General features: G+C 36.7%; 2 protein-coding genes across 4 annotated transcripts; both read left to right on the top strand.

The window, feature by feature from the left end:
• The first annotated feature begins 139 nt into the window (after positions 1-139).
• LOC132254475 (uncharacterized) lies at positions 140-765 on the top strand. The gene has a single exon (XM_059740193.1). It carries the CDS (start codon positions 187-189, stop codon positions 763-765), a length of 579 nt encoding a protein of 192 aa, XP_059596176.1. The 5' UTR covers positions 140-186.
• Positions 766-16,385: 15,620 nt separating this feature from the next.
• LOC104878411 (G-type lectin S-receptor-like serine/threonine-protein kinase At1g11410) lies at positions 16,386-20,237 on the top strand. Of its 3 annotated transcripts, none has more exons than XM_019218486.2 (7): positions 16,386-17,449; positions 18,322-18,444; positions 18,614-18,816; positions 18,952-19,162; positions 19,288-19,525; positions 19,601-19,751; positions 19,845-20,237. In XM_019218486.2, the coding sequence occupies exons 1-7, from the start codon at positions 16,642-16,644 to the stop codon at positions 20,139-20,141; spliced, it is 2,031 nt and encodes a 676-aa protein (XP_019074031.2). In that variant the 5' UTR covers positions 16,386-16,641; the 3' UTR covers positions 20,142-20,237. The 3 variants fall into 3 exon arrangements, with proteins under 3 accessions (XP_019074031.2, XP_059596398.1, XP_059596399.1); XM_059740415.1 differs by having other exon boundaries at positions 16,496-17,449; positions 18,319-18,444; XM_059740416.1 differs by lacking the exon at positions 18,322-18,444 and having other exon boundaries at positions 16,496-17,449.
• Positions 20,238-22,778: the final 2,541 nt, after the last annotated feature.

The raw sequence follows: 22,778 nt of genomic DNA, 5'->3' as shown, positions 1-22,778 counted from the left end.
GTATCAGAGCACTAGGTTTTGATCTTGATGGGAATTTGAATTGGTTTAGATTAGGGATAGATGAGTGACGCATTTGTTTAAGTTTTAGTTTCATTTAGTATAAATTCCAATTCTTTCTTTATCTGGAAATTTCCTAATGGGTTATTTAGTGACTAATTTAGTTATGCCTTGTTATTTTAGGACATCATGCCACCAAGAAGAGCAGCTTCTTCACAAAACAGTCAGGCTAATGATGATGTACCTCCAGTTGAGGGTTTGCCTCCCGTGAGTGCAGAAGGGATCTATAGGTATCTTGGGACACTAGCTGGTTTAGTTGAACGCCAAGCTCGAGCTGTTGGGACTAATGTTCAAGGACAGTCTTCATCTTCTAGGGGTAGCTCTTTTGATGACTTCAAGAAATTGGGTCCTCCTTATTTTTCTGGTGCTATAGATCCCACAGAGGCAGAGGCTTGGATCCTTAAGATGGAGAAATTCTTTGGTGTCATAGATTGCTCTGAGGAGCAAAAAGCCTCTTATGCAGCTTTTATGTTAGATAAAGAGGCAGATTATTGGTGGCGTATGACTAGGAGACTTTTGGAGGATCAGGGGCCCATAACATGGAGACAATTTAGGGAGGCTTTCTACAAGAAGTATTTCCCTGACAGTGTTAAACGGCAGAAGGTGGGAGAGTTTATTCGTTTGGAACAGGGGGATATGACTGTGGCTCAGTATGAGGCCAAATTTACAGAGTTATCACGTTTTTCCCCACAGTTGATTGCTACATAGGAGGAAAAGGCATTAAAGTTTCAGGATGGATTGAAGCCTTATTTGAAGAACAAGATATCTATTCTGAAGCTTGGTGTCTATTCAGAGGTTGTTGACAGAGCCCTTATAGCAGAGAAAGATAATGAAGAGCTTCATCAGTATAGGGAACAGCAAAGGAAGCGAAATAGGAGTGATGGTGCTCATGGTAATCAAGCACAGCGAAGGTCTACATCAGGAAGAAATCAGAATAAAGGGAAGGCAATGCAGAATCTAGATGGGGCTTGTCCTACTTGTGGTAAGAAGCATGGGGGTAGGCCATGCTATAGAGAGACTGGAGCTTGCTTTGGTTGTGGGAAGCAAGGACATTTGATCAGAGATTGTCCAGAGAATAGGAAGTTCATCACTGGGAAGCCTAAGGAGGAAAATAAGGAGGATAAACAAAAACCCAAAGCCCAAGGACGGGTGTTTGCTATGACTCATCGAGATGCTCAGGCCACTTCTGATGTGGTGACAGGTACTCTCCGAATCCACACCTTATTTGCTAGAGTCTTGATTGATCCTGGATCAACACACTCTTTTGTTTCAGTATCTTTTGCTGGTTTGTTGGGTTTGCCTATTGCTAGCATGGACTTTGATTTGATTGTTGCTACTCCTGTGGGAGATTCTGTTGTGGCTAGTAGAATGCTTAGAAATTGTATTGTGATGATTGGTTATAGGGAAATGCCAGTTGATTTAGTACTCCTTGACCTTCAGGATTTTGATGTGATTTTGGGGATGGATTGGTTAGCTTCCTACCATGCCTCTGTTGACTGTTTTGAGAAAAGAGTGACATTTAGTATTCCTGGTCAGCCTAAGTTTAGCTTTGAAGGGAAGCATGTGGACAGACCACTGCGTATGATCTCGGCCTTGCGTGCTAGTAGCTTGCTTAAGAAGGGTTGCCAAGGATTTTTGGCTAGTGTGGTGAGTAATGAAAGTGATTTGAAGTTGGAAGACATACCCATAGTAAGAGAGTATCCTGATGTCTTTCCAGAGGATTTGTCTGGCTTGCCACCAGAGAGAGAGGTGGAGTTCACCATTGATCTGGTACCAAGAACAGGTCCTATGTCTAAGGCCCCATACAGGATGGCACCTGTGGAGCTTAAGGAGTTGAAAGTTCAGCTTCAGGAGTTATTAGACAAGGGTTTTATCAGGCCTAGTGTTTCACCTTGGGGAGCTCCTGTTCTATTTGTGAAAAAGAAGGATGGCTCAATGAGACTTTGCATTGACTATAGGGAGTTGAATAAGGTGACAGTGAGGAATAAGTATCCCCTTCCTTGGATTGATGATTTGTTTGATCAATTACAAGGTGCTTGTGTGTTCTCTAAGATAGATCTTCGATCGGGTTATCACCAGTTGAGGGTTAGAGGGGAAGATGTACCCAAGACTGCTTTTCGAACTAGGTATGGGCACTATGAGTTTCTTATTATGCCTTTTGGTTTGACTAATGCACCTGCTGCTTTTATGGACTTGATGAATAGGGTATTCAAACCCTATTTAGATCAGTTTGTGGTGGTTTTTATAGATGACATCTTGGTATACTCAAGAAGTAGAGAGGAGCATGAGAGTCATTTGAGTATTGTATTACAAACCCTCAGATATAAGCAGTTGTATGCTAAATTGAAGAAGTGTGAGTTTTGGTTAGACCGAATTTCTTTCCTTGGGCATGTGGTAAGCAATGATGGCATCTCAGTTGACCCTGGCAAGGTAGATGCTGTAGCTAATTGGAGAAGACCTAGTACTGTGACTGAGATTCGAAGTTTCTTGGGACTTGCTGGTTACTATAGGCGGTTTATAGAAGGGTTCTCTAAGATTGCCCTACCTTTAACTAAGTTGACACAGAAGGGAGTTAAGTTTGAGTGGTCTGATGATTGTGAATGTAGCTTCCAAGAGTTGAAGAATAGATTAGTGTCAGCTCCTATTTTGACTATTCCTTCAGGTTCAGGAGGATTTGTGGTGTATAGTGATGCCTCTCATCAGGGTTTGGGTTGTGTTCTTATGCAGCATGGGAGAGTTGTAGCTTATGCTTCTAGACAGTTGAAGCCTTATGAAAGGAACTACCCTACTCATGATTTGGAGTTAGCTGCTGTGGTTTTTGCACTTAAGATCTGGAGACATTTTCTTTTTGGTGAAACTTGTGAGATATTCACAGATCATAAGAGTTTGAAGTATTTATTTTCCCAAAAGGAATTGAACATGAGACAGAGGAGGTGGATTGAACTACTTAAGGACTATGATTGTATTATTCAGTATCGTCCTGGGAAGGCGAATGTTGTAGCTAATGCCTTGAGTAGGAAGTCAGTTGGTTCTCTAGCAGCTATTAGAGGCTGTCAAGGGCAGTTACTTGAAGAGTTGAGGAGTTTACAAGTCCACTTTCGAGTTATGGGCTTAGGAGCACTTGTAGCAAATTTCAGAGTACAACCAGACTTAGTTGGGAGAATTAAGACCCTACAAAAGAATGATTCCCGATTAGTGCAAGTTATGGAGGAAGTTAAGAGGGGTAGTAAGCCTGATTTTGTTTTGTCGGATGATGAGATCTTGAGATTTGGGACTAGACTTTGTGTCCCAAATGATGAAGACTTAAGGAGGGAGCTTTTAGAGGAAGCTCATTGTTCCAAGTTTGCAATCCACCCAGGAGGGACAAAGATGTACAAGGATTTGAGGCAAAACTATTGGTGGTCAGGTATGAAGCGTGATATTGCACAATTTGTGGCTCAGTGTTTAGTGTCTCAACAGGTGAAGGATGAACATCAGCGACCAGTAGGGTCTTTGCAGCCACTTGCTATTCCTGAGTGGAAGTGGGAGCATATTACCATGGATTTTGTGATAGGATTGCCAAGAACCTTAGGGGGTAATAATGCTATTTGGGTGATTGTTGATCGGTTGACAAAGTCTGCTCACTTTTTGCCTATGAAAGTCAACTTTTCTTTAGATCGTTTAGCTTCTCTTTATGTGAAGGAGATTGTGAGAATGCATGGAGTACCAGTTTCTATAGTGTCTGACAGAGATCCTCGTTTCACTTCTAGATTCTGGCATAGTCTACAAAAAGCTTTGGGCACTAAGTTGAGTTTTAGTACTGCTTTCCATCCTCAAACTGATGGCCAATCAGAAAGGGTAATTCAGGTTTTGGAAGACTTATTGAGAGCTTGTATTTTGGACCTGCAAGGTAATTGGGATGATCATTTACCTTTAGTAGAGTTTGCCTATAACAATAGTTTTCAAGCTAGCATTGGGATGGCACCTTTTGAGGCATTGTATGGTAGGAAATGTCGATCTCCTATCTGTTGGAATGATGTTGGAGAAAGGAAACTATTGGGGCCTGAACTTGTGCAGTTGACTGTTGAAAAAGTTGCTTTGATTAAAGAAAGATTAAAAGCAGCTCAAAGTAGACATAAGAGTTATGCTGATCAGCGTAGGCGAGATTTGGAGTTTGAGGTGGGTGATCATGTGTTCTTGAAAGTTTCACCTATGAAGTCTGTGATGAGATTTGGGAGAAAAGGAAAACTTAGTCCTCGTTTTGTGGGTCCGTTTGAAATATTAGAAAGAGTAGGCACTTTGGCATATAAAGTAGCCTTGCCCCCAAGCCTGTCTAAGGTTCATAATGTGTTTCATGTTTCGACTCTAAGGAAGTATATTTATGATCCTTCTCATGTTGTGGAGTTGGAGCCTATTCAAATTTTTGAAGACTTGACCTATGAAGAGGTACCCGTTCAAATTGTGGATGTGATGGATAAGGTACTACGACATGCTGTTGTCAAGTTGGTAAAGGTCCAGTGGAGCAATCATAGTGTTCGTGAAGCTACTTGGGAGTTAGAAGAAGAGATGAGAGAAAAGCATCCTCAATTATTTCAAGACTCAGGTATGTCAAGTTTAGAGGACTAAACTTTTGTTAAGGAGGGGAGGATGTAACGCCCAAGCATTTTCTCTTAAGGGTAATTTAGGAAATTGTTATTAATAATTAAATTAATTGATTAATTAATTTAATAAAGTGGAAGAGGGGTAAAAGTGTAATTTTACGAATAAATACCCTAGGTATAAATTAGAAATTTTATTCTTTCCCTTCTTTTCTGAATAGAGTTCCTGTTCGCAGAATTCCAGAGAACGTAAGGTTGGAGTCAGATTTCAGGGTTGAAGAACAGATCTCTATAGGTAAGTTTCTAACCCCTAGATTATTATTTTAGATTCATTAGTTAATTTCAAGCATTAGATATATTTTTTGGAAAACCCCAAATCTAGATTAGGGTTAGATTATTTTTTTTAATTCGTTTTATTAATATCAAACAGTGAAAATCTAAGATTTTGATTTTATTATTGGAATTTGGGAGATATTAAGTTTTATTAGATGAAAAAAAAAAAAAAATTCTTGGAAAGTTTCGATTTTAGGTTAGGGTTAATTTTATTATAAAAAAAAATAAAAATAAAGGGCGTACGTGCACTGTGCTACCGGAAGCATGGAAAAAAAAAAAAAAAAAAAAGAAAGAAAAAGGGCGTGTGCACTGTGCTACTGGAAGCATGGAAAAAAAAAAAAAAAAAAAAGGGCGTGTGCCGGAAGCCCCCCTTTTATATATATATATATATATATATATATATGTATATAATGGATCATGAGGGCAATGAAAAAAAAATAAAAAATAAAAAATAATTTTGCTTTTTGGTTTGGTGTACCCGAGGTTGAGTGGTTTGGAATTGGTTAATTAAATAATAATATTTAGTTTTAGATTTATAAATAAGATAATAGTAATAATGGTATTTTTGTAATAAATAGAATAAGAGATTTAGCAATATATATATAGAATTTTATAACGAAATAAAGTTATAATTTAATTAAATTAGTAATGTGTTATTAGAAACAAATTGAGAATTTATTAGTTTTATTTAAATAAGGAATAGATTAGTTAAATTATAAATAAATAGTAATAATTGTTCCTCTTATGTTTTGTTAGGTGAAGAGTAGATTTTAAGGATTATTTTTCTCCAAAGTTTTTGAGGACTTCTTTTGAGGTAAGGGAAGTTAATGCAATATTTATAAAATTAAATTATTTTATATGTTATTTTGAATTGTGGAAAAGAAAATGATATTTTGTTACCATGCATGGATCAAATTATTTTGCACTAAATGTATGTTGGAATACTTTGTTTTATTTATGACACAAAATAGGGAGATATTATGTTGTGTAAATTTGAATACTTGAACAAAAACATCACTCTGGTTTATTTGGCCCTTGTCAACGGGATATAATAGTTGGCTATTCGGCCCTGTCAACGGGATATAATAGTTGACCTTTACATTTCATGGTGGGAATGTAATTGATTTGGACCCCAGCCTCTAGGGGTTTCGGTTAGAGGTTACTAGTACTAGTAGTGTTTGGTTCCGTCCACCAGGAACAATTTGAGGCTAGCCACCCATTTGAAAAGTCCCACCTAACTGGGCATTTGATATTTGATAACCAGAGTAATGAAAAATTGAATAGATTTGATTGAGTCTGATGTGAAAGTGTTTGAATTTGATATGAAATTGGTTGGTTGAATTTTGAATATATTGGTATTTTTGGAACTCTGATATTTGATGAGAAAAAAAAAATTGACATCTCCTATTTGAAATGAAAATATTTGATCCATGAATTGCATTAATATTCCTTATTGGGCTGTGAGCTCATTCCCAATTGTTGAAAATTTTTCAGGTACTCTTAGTTCGGGTGAGGAGTGATGGCTAGGCTGAGAAATGGTCATCATTAGGATTTGACTTAGGATTTTATGTTGGATTTTGTTTAACTATTAGTTATGTTAATTTGGATCATTTGATATTTGGAAGTTATTTGGAAATTGAATTTTGAGGATTTTAAATTTTGTTTCCGCTACTCTGAGCAGGTATTTGGTAATTGGTAACATCCAGTTACAATATGACTGTTTGGGTCAGATTATACTTTAAGCCTTCGGGTTTGAGGTGTGAAATGACCGTCACGCCCTTGGAGTGGGTCTTGGGGCGTGACAGCAAGTATCATATTATAAATATTTAATTTATATATTATTAAATTTAAAACTAATTATAAAAAATAAAATTATATAGAGACAATTAAATTTTTTAAAATATTTTATGATTGTGTCTTTATTTAATAGTTTCATGTTAAAAATAAAATGTAAATATGTTAATATTTTTTTATTTTATTATAATAAAATTATAATATCTAATTATTAACAAAATTGAAACAAAATTTATTATTAATTCATTCGCGTTTCATTAATTTTTTATTTACATATTATTAATTTTAAATTTTTTAATTTTATTACTTAATATGTTTTATGAATGAGAAGTTAATTTTATTTTAATCTATTATAAGTCATTCATACAACGATAGAAATATTTGTCATGGTAATATTCATATAAGTAAGAATAAAAATATTAATAATTAAAGATATATTAATACTTAGATTTTATAGATACATTAAATATATCGAGGAAATGTCGATGAATATTTTTACATAAAATATCAGGGGATGAAAATTAATAAAAAAATCATAAAAATATTAGGAAAAACTCAAAAACTCAATAATAATAAATTTTATTTTATAAACTAGTATATATAAGTAATATGCATTTTATGAAACTAAGAGCAGCTTTACCAGAGTTCTAAGTCCTGGTGGTGTGCTTTTGGATTTATGATTTTTCTAATCTTTGTGGAAGAGAATCCCACATCAGAAATGAGGAGCAAAATGTATACAGAGATGGTACCTCCAGGCTCGAGGCTTGGATTGGGCTTCAGCAAATTGGGGCGGACGATGCATTCTTTTGAGGCCCTTCATGCACATCCATCCCATAGTATGGGGCCATATAATGCAAGCCAATTCCACCGGTGGTTCTTTGTTTTAAAGAGGCATAATCAATTAAATCAATTCAATCCCATTTCCTTTCGTACACACATTCGAAAATAACCACAAAATAAAACCTTTTAAAAAATAATTTATTACAAACTAGGATTAATAAGGATAAAATAATTCTCATATTTGTAAATTTAATCCTTTACATATTTTTACTTGAAAAGTAACATATTTTTCAAATAATATCTCTATTCATTTTAAGCATTTACACGTAATTTTAAAAGAAACAATTATTTTTATAAGAAAAAAGTGAAAGTATTTTTATTAAAATGAGGTTAAAAAATTATAAAGGGTTAAATTTTCAAATTTGAGTTGTCCATCACCCTTTTAATTAAATAACACTAAAAATAATGCCTTCATGGAAAATTACATAAAATCTTAATTATTTTTTTTAAAAATGTATTAATTTTGAATTTTTTAAGAATGAGTTTTTATTTTGTGATCTTTTTGAAATATTTGGGAAACCAAAGGTATGTTTAGGAAGTGTTTTTAAAAATAATATTTTGTGGTTTAAAAAAAAATGTATTTGGGAACTAAATTATAAAAAACAATTTTTGTTTAAAAAAAAACATATTTGATTGAGTTAATAAAAACAGTTTTTAGGAAAAAGTAAAAAAAAAAAAACTTATTTCAAAGTTGTTTTTTTTTTTATAAAAAAAAACATAAATTTCTTCAATTAACTTGACTTTACAAATATATAAATAATTTTACATTTACAATTCATAAAAAATAAAAATTTGTTCCATTTTGAAAACTTTTTACATCGGCTTTAATTTTTTTTTCAAAGATTACTTTGTAAACTTGCCTAACTATGTTTGATTTCAATAATCGGAAAACAATCCCATTAAAATATGGTAAATATCAATGATTGGATTTTATGAAGATAAAATTTATAATATCAAATAATAATGCATCATACTTGGAAACTCATGATCTATTTTTTCTACTTAATGATATAAAAAATGTAACTAATAATGATATATTTATGATAATTTTTTGTTTAAAATTTAATTTAATTATTATATGAAAGATAAAACATTCTTGAAGTAAATCAAATTAATTTATTTATAGAAATTTATTAATTTTTAATATTTTAAGTGTATAGATATATTATATTTATATATTCTACTTATATATATTCATATATATTACTACTTTAATACCTTTTTGGATACAAATCAAGATCAAATATCTTATCATTTTTTTTTTCTTCAGTCCTCTATCTCCACTATTGTCTTTCTAATCCTCTATTTCCCTTCCCCTATCTCCTCTTGTTCTCCATTTCTCTTTCAAGATTCAAACTTTATTCTTTGAGGCTCAATCATTCCTCTTTAGATCGACATTAGTTACCAAGACCAAGATCAAGATCAAGAGATGTGGTTGATGCACAGATTCTTGGTTAGGGTTTTATTATTATTATTATTATTAATTTTTGCATTCTTGGTCTTTTGTGTTTTTGTTTGTTTTGTTTGGTTTCTAGAAAATTCAAGAAATTGTGAAGATTTTGGGTTTGAAATGCATTTGAAAAATCATATGGTGATACAATCCTAAAATATCCAAAAAAAATGTTGAAATAAAAATGACCAAAAAAAAAATCCAAAAATGGTCTGTTAATATCGAATTTTTGTGAAACCAATTTTTCCTAATTGTGCAAAAAAGAAACGATAACACATAGAGAACAAATGAAGAATATTAATTGAAAATAAGGAGAGCATCCCATTTTTTTTTATTGTCAAAATAGTTTTAAAACATAGAGAATACAATTTTTTTTGTTATCTGAAAATCGGATTTTAGAAAACATGGACAACACTGAAAGAACAAAAAACATTCTCTTACCTATTCTAAAAAATAAAAAAAAAAAACAGATTTTGAAAACACCAACAAAAACAATGCCAAACTTTTCCTTTTCGAAATGGTTAATTACTACGTATGGGCGGGGACGGGATTGCAAACTTCGAAAGCAACACCCTTGTGGTCTTGGTTTTTTCAAGGTCCTAAAAGCAGGTGAAAACATAAAATAAGATTGACTTGACCTTTTCAACGTCGTTACATCGTATACATCAATATAAGCATCACTGTGCTCAATAGAACCCACAAGCAATGAATCGGTGAGTCCTTTCCTTGACTTGGCATCGAGTAGGCTAGTGCCAGTCTTATCTTCCCATGGGAGACGCCAAATGCATCAAATAACGGAGAACAATTTGAGCAATTGGCCATTGCCAAACATCGCTTTAAGTAATGTCATCTTCCACCCTTCAAGTATCTTAAATCGATTCAGTTTTAGGTAGATATCGTTGTCATTTTTAAGCCTTACTTCATATCATTAAGCTCCGTCACGAAGTCACCACTTGCCAGTTCAATCCATGCGTCAAAATTGAAGTTGAACCGTTGGGTAGGCTCGTGACAGCCTTATCTTCCCGTGGGAGACGACAAATGCACCAAATATCGGAGAACTTTCAACAATTTGAGCAATAGAACCCACACAACTACAAGCAATATGAATCAGTGGGTCCTTTCCTTGACTTCACATCCCCTAGGCTCGTGCCAGTTTTATCTTCCCGTGGGAGACAGCAAATGCACCAAATATCGGAGAACTTTGAACGATTTGAGCAATTGGCCATCGCCAACCACCTCTTTTAAGTAATGACTTCTTCTGCCCTTCAAATCTCTTCAATCGATTCAGTTTTAGGTAGATATCATTGTCAGTACTTCTGATTCTTTGAACCTTACTTATTATCATTAAGCTCCGTCACGTAGTCGCCACGCGCTAGTACTTCAATCCACCTGCAACTCGTTCCTTCACGGTATGCCTCGTTAGTTTGTGTTGTAGAATTGCTCTGTCTCTTCCACCAGCGCTCAGCATCGGTAACACGGAAGTCATCACTTTATCATGAAGTCACATATGCATCCTGTAAAGATGTTTCTTCAGTACTTGCTTCTATTCCTTATGCTCCCACTTTGCAGCTCCACTAACACCATAACTCCCAACCAACCCTTCAGAGATGGTGACCTTCTAGTCTCTAAACAGTCCAGGTTCGCTCTTGGCTTCTTCAGTCCACGGAATTCTACACTCCGATATATTGGAGTTTGGTACAACACAATTCGTGAACAAACCGTTGTATGGGTTCTTAACAGAGACCATCCTATCAACGATAGCTCCGGAGTCCTCTCCATCAACACTTCTGGAAACCTCCTTCTGCACCGCGGAAACACTCATGTATTGATACATTCGTGGCCATCCCGTTACAGCAACATGTACAGACAACTGAAGCATCCGTTGTGGAAGAGCCCAATACACCTAAAGTACCTCCCACAGAAGAGCTCAATGCTGCCACTCAGCTAGTCACCAAGCATTCCAAGGCCCAGTCCAACTCAGGCCCACGCAGGCCCAGAAAACCACCAACGTGGATGAACGATTACGTCGTGTAAGGAAAGGGACGTGAAGCTCTGGTTTTATTTTTCCTGCAATTTACTATTTCTGGTTGTAACCAATTCTGTTAGAGGGTTGTGCCGCGTTGGTTTTGTTTTTTCCGAAGAGAAGGCATAAAACTCTCGGAGGAGGTCTGCAGGGGGGATATGAGATTTTGGATCAGAACTCTCTCTTTTTTCTTTATTCTTTTTTTTTTCTGCTCAATCTTTTCTCTGTTTTCTCCCTTCTTCGTTCTGGAGATATTGGAGCTGACACTCGCTCGAAGAGTGCCCTTGTGCTAACCGGTCATTTTGTAGGAAGAACGTATCAATTGGTGCTTTCATCGACTCCTTTGATGGCGGACTCGGATGTGCTTTCAGCGGTTAAGGCTTTGCAGGATCAATTTGAAGCTCAATTTGAGAGCCAAACGGTGTCGTTTCATCAAATACTCCAACAATATATGTCTACTGTTGATTCACGACTGGAGGAGTTTCGTTCTCAGTTTCGTGGATCGTCTGCGGGTCTTTTGGGTCCTCCACCGGCCCCGCCGCCTGTTCCTGAGATGGGTGTTGGAAGTAATGAGTTAGCCACTGCCTTACGTTTTATGAAAATGGAGATTCCGAAGTTTAACGGAACCGATCCACACGGGTGGGTATTTCGCGTTGAGGAATTTTTTGATTTTCATGGAACACCTGAGCCGCTCCGGTTGCGGATTGTCTCCTTCCATATGGAAGGTCCGGCAGCAGGTTGGTATCAATGGATGAAGGCCAATAATCTGTTGTCTTCGTGGAAGGCATTTTTACTCAGTCTGAAGCACCGTTTTGGAGCTTCCCTCTATGAAGACCATCAAGGTAATCTATCTAAGCTCACTCAGACTTCGACTGTGGCGGAATTTCAGTCGGCCTTCGAGGACCTGATGAATAAAGTCACGGGAATTTCTGAGCCGTTGTTGATTAGTTTTTTCATTACCGGCTTGAAATCGGATATTCGTCGTGAGCTACTTTTCTCACGGCCGTCCACGTTGATGGAGGCTTTTGCCTTAGCTCGAGCCTATGAAACTCGCTGTGAGGAGATCAAGCAGAGCGCTCGCCCTTGGCATAAGTGGTCATCTTCCAATGCTGCCAACACGTCCACGGTGAGTTCCACTAGACAGCATGTTGTAACGGCCGTTTCGACGGGCCCGTTTCAGACAACCACCCCCGTTCCGGCCTCACCACCGACAACAATCGGGCATAAGCAAACACCACCCATAGCTCCGACCCCTGCTTTACCTATTCGTCGCCTCACCCCTACTGAGTTACGAGAAAAGCGCGAAAAGGGATTATGCTATAATTGTGACCAAAAATATTCTGCTAATCATCGTTGTCGCAGCAAATTTTTGCTTCTTTTGGGAACGGATGATATTGATGAGGCTATAGATGAAGATGGTGTGGCGACCGAACCGACCGAGGACTTGGTCACGGGCGACATTTCCAGCCTCAATGCCTTGGCGGGCCAAGGTAATCCTCGCTCCCTGCGTTTAGTTGGTGAGTTTGGGTCTCATTGCTTCCATGTGCTCATCGACAGTGGTAGTACTCACAATTTTATTAAACCGGCTTTGGTGGAGCGTTTGGGCCTCCCTATTCAACCAACTCCTAAATTTCGAGTTTACATTGGCAATGGAGATTATTTAATTTGCCAGCACACTTGCCCCCAAGTTGCTTTGACGTTGCAAGGGAATGTGTTTCCCTTAGATCTTTTTATCCTGCCAATTGAAGGACCTGACGTCGTTCTTGGAATTCAATGGCTGCAACAATTGGGTCGTGTTGCCCATGATTATGCAGCCCTGTCAATGGAGTTTTGTTGGGAAGGGCGTCCGATCATTCTCCATGGGGATTTGCACCAGTCTTCTAGCTTGATTACTTTTAATCAATTTCAGGCACTGATCCACAGTTCAAATGTCCACAGCATGTTTGCCTTGCAGCCACTAGCAACAGAAGAGTTGGAAACTGCCTCTTTGGTTACCAAAGAGAATACACTTATTTTTCCCAATACCTTGCCCGTGGCTATCTCTACTACTTTGCAGAAATTTCGTGCCCTGTTCCTTCCGCCAACAGGCCTTCCCCCGCACCGCACCATTGACCATAAGATCCATCTCATTCCTAATTCAAAGCCAGTGAATGTTCGTCCTTATCGATATCCACACTTCCAAAAAAATGAGATGGAAAAATTAATTCGAGAGATGCTTGATCAAGGTATAATTCGGCCAAGTCAAAGTCCTTTCTCCTCTCCGGTGTTATTGGTTAAAAAAAAGGACGGTACCTATCGCTTTTGTGTCGATTATCGCGCTCTCAATGCAGTAACGATCAAAGATAAATTCCCGATTCCAACCATTGACGAGCTTTTGGACGAACTAGGAGGCGCTACTATTTTTAGCAAACTGGACCTCCGGGTTGGTTACCACCAAATCAGGGTACATAATCGGGACGTCTATAAAACAGCGTTTCGGACTCATGAGGGCCACTACGAATTTCTCGTCATGCCTTTTGGGTTGTCGAATGCCCCATCCACTTTTCAAGCCACAATGAACCAGTTGTTTGCTGCATTCTTGCGCAAGTTTGTAATCGTTTTTTTTGACGATATTCTGGTTTACAGTACTACTATTTCTGAGCATGTTACTCATCTGGAGCAGGTTTTGACTTGCCTTCACAAGGGTAGTTTTTACGTCAAGCTCTCCAAATGCCACTTTTGCCAGGAGACAATTGAGTATTTGGGACACATAGTTTCTGCTGGCGGGGTACGTGCTGATCCGCAAAAACTCGATGCCATGATGAAGTGGCCCATACCCCGCACCTTGAAGCACCTCCGAGGTTTCCTCGGCCTTACTGGCTATTATCGGCGGTTCATTCACGGTTATGCTTCAATCGCGGCTCCACTCACGGATTTGTTACGCAAAGACGCTTTTAATTGGACTCCGGAGGTTACCGTGGCTTTTGATGCCCTGAAAAGTGCAATGGTTGCAGCGCCAGTTTTACGGTTGCCAGATTTCAATAAGACCTTCGTGATCGAGACTGACGCGTCTAATGTGGGAATAGGCGCCGTTCTCATGCAAGTAGGTCATCCAATCTCTTATTTCAGCAAGAAATTGGGTCCACGCCTACAAGCTTCATCAACATACCTCAAGGAACTTCACGCCATTGCTGAGGCAGTACATAAATGGCGCCAATACCTATTGGGCAGGTTTTTCATTATTCGAACGGATCACAAAAGCATCAAAGAATTATTGCAGCAGGTGGTACAAACTCCAGATCAACAGATTTATATCCGGAAGTTGTTGGGCTACCATTTTCGGATCGAATATAAGCCGGGGCGTGCTAATCAAGCGGCGGACGCTTTGTCTCGGGTCCATGAAGAGGAATTGGAACAGCCTGCGCTATCCGCGCCTTCATGTCTGTCGTTCTCGAGCCACCCCTCCTTAGAGTTTTTGACCACCCTTCGTCAAGAAAACTCTACACTCTCGGACTTAGTCTCCCTTCATCAACAGTTCACGACAGGTTCCCTTTCTTCGGACTATTCCCTTCATGATGGCTTGTTGTTCTTCAAGCTTAGATACTACATCAGCCCCAACTCTTCCTTAAAGGCCCTACTGTTGCACGAGTTTCATGCTACACCATTCGCGGGTCATGGTGGAGTAAAACGTACCTTGGTTCTCTTGGCTACTCTTTTTTATTGGCCACGCATGCGGGCAGATGTGGAGCAATATGTTTCAGCATGCTTAGTTTGTCAACAGACGAAGTATTCAACCCAAGCACCAGCTGGACTCCTCCAGCCACTCCCAGTTCCTTCGTTGGTATGGAACGAAGTCACCATGGACTTCATTACCAACCTGCCCCCTTCCCGCAATTTTACAGTTATCATGGTGGTGGTCGACCGTCTCACCAAGTCAGCGCACTTCGGGGCTTTGCCAACTCAGTTCACAGCCGCCAAATCAGCGGAAGTTTTTGCGGCAATTGTGGTCAAGATTCATGGGTTTCCGAGTTCGATCATATCCGATCGCGACCCTGTCTTCATGAGTAAATTTTGGCAGACACTTTTTAAGCTTAGCGGGACATCCTTGCGCCATAGTACGGCTTACCACCCACAAACGGACGGGCAGTCCGAAGTCGTCAATCGGGGACTAGAGCAGTACTTACGTGCATTCACGAATGAGAAACCACACTCGTGGATCTCTTTTCTCGGATGGGCTGAATTTTGTTATAATTCCAGTTATCATAGTGGCCTAAAAATGACTCCTTTTCAGGCCTTATTCGGACGTCCCCCTCCGATCATTCCAGCTTATACCCAGGGCTCTACTTCAATCCAAGCCCTCGATGAGGCACTTGTGGAGCGCGATACCTTGCTCCGTACCTTGAAGGAGAATCTACGTCAAGCTCAACACCGGATGACGCAAAAGGCTAATGCACATCGGCGCGACCTGCAGCTTGAAGTAGGAGATATGGTTCTTGTTCGCTTACAACCGTATCGGCAAACTACTGCAGCTCATCGTCCCTACCAAAAATTGGCCAAACGGTATTATGGACCGTACCAAGTGCTTGAGCGGATTGGGGCCGTCGCTTATCGTTTAGCATTACCCAGTGGCTGCAAGATCCATCCCGTGTTTCACATATCTGCCCTTAAGCCTTTTCGAGGACCCGTTCCTGACAAAGTTTATCCACTCCCGACCGCAACTATGGGCATCCATCCTCTATTAGTACCAGCGGCTATTTGTGCTGTTCGAACGATTCTCCGACAGGGAAAAGAAGTCCAACAAATTCTGGTGCAGTGGACCGCCAGTGACCCTGAGAACGCAACCTGGGAAGATTTTGTCGCATTCTGTAGACTTTACCCTGATTACCACCTTGAGGACAAGGTCGATTTTCATGGAGTGGGGAATGATACATTCGTGGCCATCCCGTTACAGCAACATGTACAGACAACTGAAGCATCCGTTGTGGAAGAGCCCAATACACCTAAAGTACCTCCCACAGAAGAGCTCAATGCTGCCACTCAGCTAGTCACCAAGCATTCCAAGGCCCAGTCCAACTCAGGCCCACGCAGGCCCAGAAAACCACCAACGTGGATGAACGATTACGTCGTGTAAGGAAAGGGACGTGAAGCTCTGGTTTTATTTTTCCTGCAATTTACTATTTCTGGTTGTAACCAATTCTGTTAGAGGGTTGTGCCGCGTTGGTTTTGTTTTTTCCGAAGAGAAGGCATAAAACTCTCGGAGGAGGTCTGCAGGGGGGATATGAGATTTTGGATCAGAACTCTCTCTTTTTTCCTTATTCTTTTTTTTTCTGCTCAATCTTTTCTCTGTTTTCTCCCTTCTTCGTTCTGGAGATATTGGAGCTGACACTCGCTCGAAGAGTGCCCTTGTGCTAACCGGTCATTTTGTAGGAAGAACGTATCATGTATGGTCCACAAACGTTTCCATCTCATCAGTCAACGCTACTGTGGCTCAGCTGTTAGATACCGGAAACCTAGTCTTGATCCAAAACGATGACAAGAGGGTTGTTTGGCAAAGCTTCGATCACCCGACATACACCATTCTTCCCCACATGAAGCTAGGACTTGACCGGAGAACTGGGTTGAATCGGTTCTTAACATCTTGGAAGTCACCGGAAGACCCGGGAGCAGGTGAATACTCGTTTAAGTTGGATGTGAATGGATCTCCTCAACTGTTCTTGTCTATGGGTTCCAAGTGGATTTGGCGAACGGGCCCCTGGAACGGTCTTGGATTCGTGGGTGTGCCGGAGATGTTAACTACCTTCATATTCGACATCCGGTTTTGGAACACTGGGGATGAGGTCTCGATGGAATTCACCCTCGTGAATTCTTCCACTTTCTCAAGCATTAAGTTGGGCAGTGATGGACTCTACCAGCGCTACACGTTGGACGAACGAAACCACCAATTGGTAGCGATCCGGTCGGCGGCGAGGGACCCCTGCGACAACTACGGTCGGTGTGGGCTCAACAGCAACTGCGACGTCTACACAGGAGCTGGCTTTGAGTGCACATGCCTTGCGGGATTCGAGCCCAAGTCGCAACGTGACTGGTCCTTGAGAGACGGGTCGGGTGGGTGTGTGAGGATCCAAGGCACGAATACCTGTAGGAGTGGGGAAGGGTTCATAAAAATAGCAGGTGTGAAGCCACCAGATGCATCGACGGCACGTGTTAACGAGAGTTTGAACTTGGAAGGCTGTAAAAAGGAGTGCTTGAATGACTGTAACTGCCGTGCATGCACTAGCGCTGATGTGAGCACAGGAGGAAGTGGGTGCTTGTCTTGGTACGGGGATTTAATGGACATCAGAACCTTAGCCCAAGGGGGCCAAGATTTATTTGTTCGCGTGGATGCTATTATTTTAGGTATGCGTTCCTACTTACTCACAAAATTAATTATCCAAGCTTATCTTACTCGAAATTATTCAAAGAAATTAAATACAATGACTTATTTCTTTCCACATTCTAACTCCAAATTGATATCCTACATGGAATAGAAAAAAAAAAAGTTTATAATGTAGTATTGTAAACCAATCCAAGGATAGATTAGGACAAATTGATCAAATAATTCATTTTTATTAAATGAATAATAAACCTTTTGATATTAATTATAACATCACTCACATATTTAATCAACTAAATGTCCTTGCAAAATAAATTTTATAATTACTAATGACTTATAAATGAAGAAAGATAACATACGTAATATGCTATGACAACAATATAATACAATTATATATAATAAAAGAAATTAATTTTGGTACAGATTATTTTAATATCATGTTCATAAGTATTATAAAAGATGATTTATTTTTGTTTTATACTTAACTTTATTTATTTTTTGTTCCAACTTCATGATTAAATATGACAAAAAGTAAAGACAAATTAAATTAACCTAATGTTACTAAAAATATCAAATACTATTAGTAGTTCATCACAATTATAAATATTTAATACATTTTAAAAAAGTATTCAACTTGTGAATTTTAAAATTATGAATATATATATATATATTAGATTGGGTTCAACTTGAGGTTGTATTAGTAAACCGTCAATGAAACCTAGCTTCGTATTTTTCTAAATTTGAGGCTCATCTATTGATGTTCACCCTAGCACTCTTCTTTATTAAGTTTTATAATCATGTTATATGGTTTTCGTCTCCCTTACATCAAACAAAGGTTTTAAGACTTTTAAGATTAATGATGATTTTTCTACATTTTTTTTCCCTTCTATAGCAGAAAATGAAAGAAAAAAAACTTTCTTTCACAAGAAGATGATGATAGTGATTCTCGCCGTCGGGGTTGTTTTCTTCATGATTCCCACGATTTGTTCATCTTGGTTGATAATGAAGAAAAGAAAAGGTATTTCAAAGTTTGTGGTAATGAAGTAATGACAATTTTCATTTATTTTGCCTTCTTCTTTTAAGATTACCGCAATAAAATAGAGTAGAATGATTCCAAAAACTCTGAAGTACTAGAAAATATAACAATTAAACATTGATAATTTGTTGGTTATCTTGATATCATGCAGGTAAAGGAAGACAATGTAAAACGTTGTTTAATATGAGCTCAAAAGCTACAAGGCTCAAACACTATTCAAAAGCAAAGGAGATAGATGAAAATGGAGAAAATTCTGAATTACAATTCTTTGATCTAAGCATTGTAATTGCAGCAACAAATAATTTCTCTTTTACTAACAAACTTGGACGAGGTGGTTTTGGCACAGTTTATAAGGTAGTCATCATCAATGGTGTGTTTTGAATTTGCATGCATGTTTCATGATAGTCATTATATTAATTAAGTTGAATTTTTTTCACTATATTCAAACAATGAATAAGCTAAATCTATATATATTTTGATGATTGTTAGGGTCTACTATCCAATGGACAAGAAATAGCTGTGAAAAGATTATCAAGGAATTCAGGACAAGGAGTAGAAGAATTTAAGAATGAAGTCACTCTAATTGCAAAACTCCAACACAAGAATCTTGTGAAGCTTCTAAGTTGTTGTATTGAAGAAGAAGAGAAAATGCTAATCTATGAGTACTTGCCAAACAAAAGCTTTGACTATTTCATTTTTGGTATCAATGTCTTATCTTCTACCATTTTGTTGATCTCTTTTACCTCTAGTTCTTGCATAATCACTTGGAGAAGCTATTTTAACTATTCATTCATTAGTAATTGATGCTTCATATTTTTTGTACAGATGAAACAAAAAGATCAATGTTGACTTGGAGGAAGCGCTTTGAAATCATTATTGGAATTGCTCGAGGGATATTATATCTTCATCAAGACTCAAGATTAAGAATCATACATAGAGATCTAAAAGCAAGCAATATTCTATTAGATATTGATATGATCCCAAAAATTTCAGATTTTGGCATGGCTAGATTATTTGGCAAGAATCAAGTTGAAGGAAGCACAAATCGGGTAGTTGGAACATAGTAAGTATCATATATGAGGAGCTAATAAGGAACACATGATTAAATCTTAATAATTTTTCTTGTTTTTTGCTACAGTGGTTATATGTCACCTGAGTATGCAATGGAAGGACTATTTTCAATAAAGTCTGATGTATATAGCTTTGGGGTTTTGCTATTAGAGATTATTACTGGGAGAAGAAACTCGACTTATTATCATGATAGTCCATCTTTCAACTTAGTTGGATGTGTGAGTAAATTGAACCTTTGTTGCTCTATTTTTCCTTACTTTATTCACTCATATAAGCTACCTAATAGTGAAGAATTTTTTTTTTTTTTTTAGGTTTGGAGCCTATGGAGAGAAGGCAAAGCCTTGGATATAGTAGATCCATCACTAGAAAAGTCAAATCATGCAAATGAAGTATTGAGATGCATCCAAATTGGACTCTTATGTGTCCAAGAATCTGCAATAGATCGACCTACCATGTTGACAATTATTTTCATGTTGGGTAATAACTCTACTCTTCCTCTTCCTAACCAACCTGCATTTGTTATGAAAACATGTCATAATGGTGCAAACTCATTTAATGTAGTAGTCAATTCTATAAATGAGGTAACAATAACTATGGATGCACGCTAAATGCTCAAACTCTCATATGTAAATTTATTTACCATGACAAGAGATTGTGCACACAATATCATTAAATTTATTTATTTTTATAGATCACTTTTTATACATGCTTATGTGAATGACAAATAAAATGATTATATATATTTTTTTTACATAAATTGACCCATCATGTTTTGCAAGGCTTCTAAATACATAAATGTATGCTAAAAAATGGAATAAAGTCAAACAATTGATTAAACATATTCACTCCATTGAAAGCTTAATTGAGTCCCTCAGTAGGGTCTTTAGGTGACCAATTCTAATTTAGGTGACCAATTAAACTAGTATTCTTATGCTTGATTGAAATATCGATGGTTTTTAGTTAGGAAATCCATCAAAGTTCAATTCAAACTTTTGGAGAAAAAAAAACATAGTACTTATTGGGTGTTTGTATCAATTAAAACACAAAAATAATGATGGAATTTTGAGCTAATTATTGGCAAAATTTTCAAGATTACCCTTAAGCCATATTTGACTCTTATTTGTAAACTTTCCCTCTTGTTTTAAAATGAACTTCTTTACAAATGGAAAATCCCAAAACTTAACATAATAGATGATATCAAAATAGAGAAGTTTGAACTAGGGATGACAATGGGGCGGGTCTTTTCGGGTACCCGCCCTGCCCCGCCCCTAATGGGACGAGGTTTAATTTTAATAAACGGGTTTGGAACGGGTTTGAGAATTTTTTTAAAAACCTGGGGCAGGTTCGCGTATTGCCCCGCCTCGATTATATATAAAATTAAATTTAAAATTTAAAATTAATTTAATTTAAATTTTATTTTTTAATTTTTAATATATAGATAATAATAAAATATTTTTAATAAAATAAGTTATAAAAAAATATAATAATTTAATTATTTATAAAATATATTTATTTTAATATAATTAAAAATTTTAAAAGTAATTTTTTTTTTTAAAAAAAAAAAAAAAAAAGTTAAACAAGGCGGGTATGGGAATTTATCATACCCGCCCGCCCTGCCTCGCCCCGCCCTGCCCCGCCCCGTTTAATTTTTTAAATAGAACGAGGATGAGAATTGTTTCAAATAAATGGGACAGGGTTGGGATGGGGGCGACCCGTCTCGAACCCGCCCCATTGCCATCCCTAGTTTGAACATAAGTCAATAATTTCTCTATTGTGTTATTACTATGAATATATGTTACTTGAGTATATAATTTGGATTGATATTCAACAGACAGAGATAGAGACAAACTGAACTCTAATATCATTTTGAACAACCAATTTTCTTAAAAGATTAAGTTTATAGGATTTGGGGTCAATATGTATTTCATGCTCATTAACACTCAACACATATTTCAATAAGAAATTTCATAGACTCCTCAAACATTTATATTACATACAACTCACGGCACCAAAGAATATAAGTAAAAGGAGTTTGTGCTAGAAGTCATTATTTCTAATATTTTCAAAATTGGACTAATCATTAAATCAAAAAAGTTGTCCAACTATAATTTAAGATTGACAATCAAACCATGATGGTGTAAGTATCATATTACAAATATTTAATTTATATATTATTAAATTTAAAACAATCATTAAAAATTAAAACAATATATAAATGATTACAAATTTTAAAACATTTGTTTAATATTACCATATCAATGATAAAATGTAAATATATTTATACTTTTTATTTTATTAAATCATAAAATTATAATATCTAATTATTCAAAAGGTATTCAAAATTGAAATAAAATTTCATTATTTATCTTATTCACGCTTCAATTTTATAAAAATTTCACAAATTTTTTATATTTTTTATTTTTTATTTGCATATTATTAAAATTTTATATTTTATATAAAATTCTATAAATTTTCATAAAATTATAAAAATAAAATTTTATATTTTTTATTTTTTATTTTTTATTTGCATATTATTAATTTTATAATTTATCATTTTATCACTTTACATGTTGTATGTATGGGAAGTTAACTTTACTTCTAAATTTATTATGAGCCATTTCGTCCAACAGCAGAAATATTTTTGTCATATTGGCGCCACTCATATGAGGCAAGCCAATATACTCGACCTCCCTGCAGGCGGTGGTTCTTTCGTCCAACAAGAAATCGAATTGGAGACATAATTAATCCTCGATTAAATCAAATCAATCTCATTTCAAAAAGAAAAAGTGTTCTTCATAATCAAATTTAAAAATAACCACAAAATAATTTTTTTAAAAAGTAATTGAAGTTTTATGTATTCTAAAATCAAAAATAATATTTAGGGCTAATGTAATATTTATATCATTAAAAAAATAATATTTATGTAAATAAAAAAGTACAGCAACTTAAAATTACAAAATTTTAATTATTATTAAAGAAATGTATTATATTTATAATTTTTAAAATTGAGTTTTTATTTTATGATTTATTTTTAAATGCTTACGAAACCAAACTTTTCCATTTCCAAAACGTTAACATACATGACGATAGGTTTGCAAACTTGAAAAGCAATAAAATAACATTGACACCAACTCAACGTGTGATTACGTCGATATAAGTTTCAGTGTGGTCAATAGAATTTTCTTCCCTTGACTTACCATCATGTAGGCTAGTGCCAGCCTTGTCTTCCCATGGGAGACGACAAA

The sequence above is a fragment of the Vitis vinifera genome, chromosome 10, assembly GCF_030704535.1.
Source record: "Vitis vinifera cultivar Pinot Noir 40024 chromosome 10, ASM3070453v1".
Taxonomy (NCBI): domain Eukaryota; kingdom Viridiplantae; phylum Streptophyta; class Magnoliopsida; order Vitales; family Vitaceae; genus Vitis; species Vitis vinifera.
This window is presented reverse-complemented; position numbering and strand designations above follow the sequence as displayed.

Coding starts and splice junctions, on each gene's coding strand:
- LOC132254475 (XM_059740193.1), top strand. CDS start 187: ATGCCACCAAGAAGAGCAGCTTCTTCACAAAACAGTCAGGCTAATGAT.
- LOC104878411 (XM_059740415.1), top strand. CDS start 16,642: ATGAAGCTAGGACTTGACCGGAGAACTGGGTTGAATCGGTTCTTAACA. Junction 17,450..18,318: donor CGTGGATGCTATTATTTTAG/GTATGCGTTCCT, acceptor TCCCTTCTATAG/CAGAAAATGAAAGAAAAAAA. Junction 19,163..19,287: donor CTTTGACTATTTCATTTTTG/GTATCAATGTCT, acceptor TTTTTTGTACAG/ATGAAACAAAAAGATCAATG.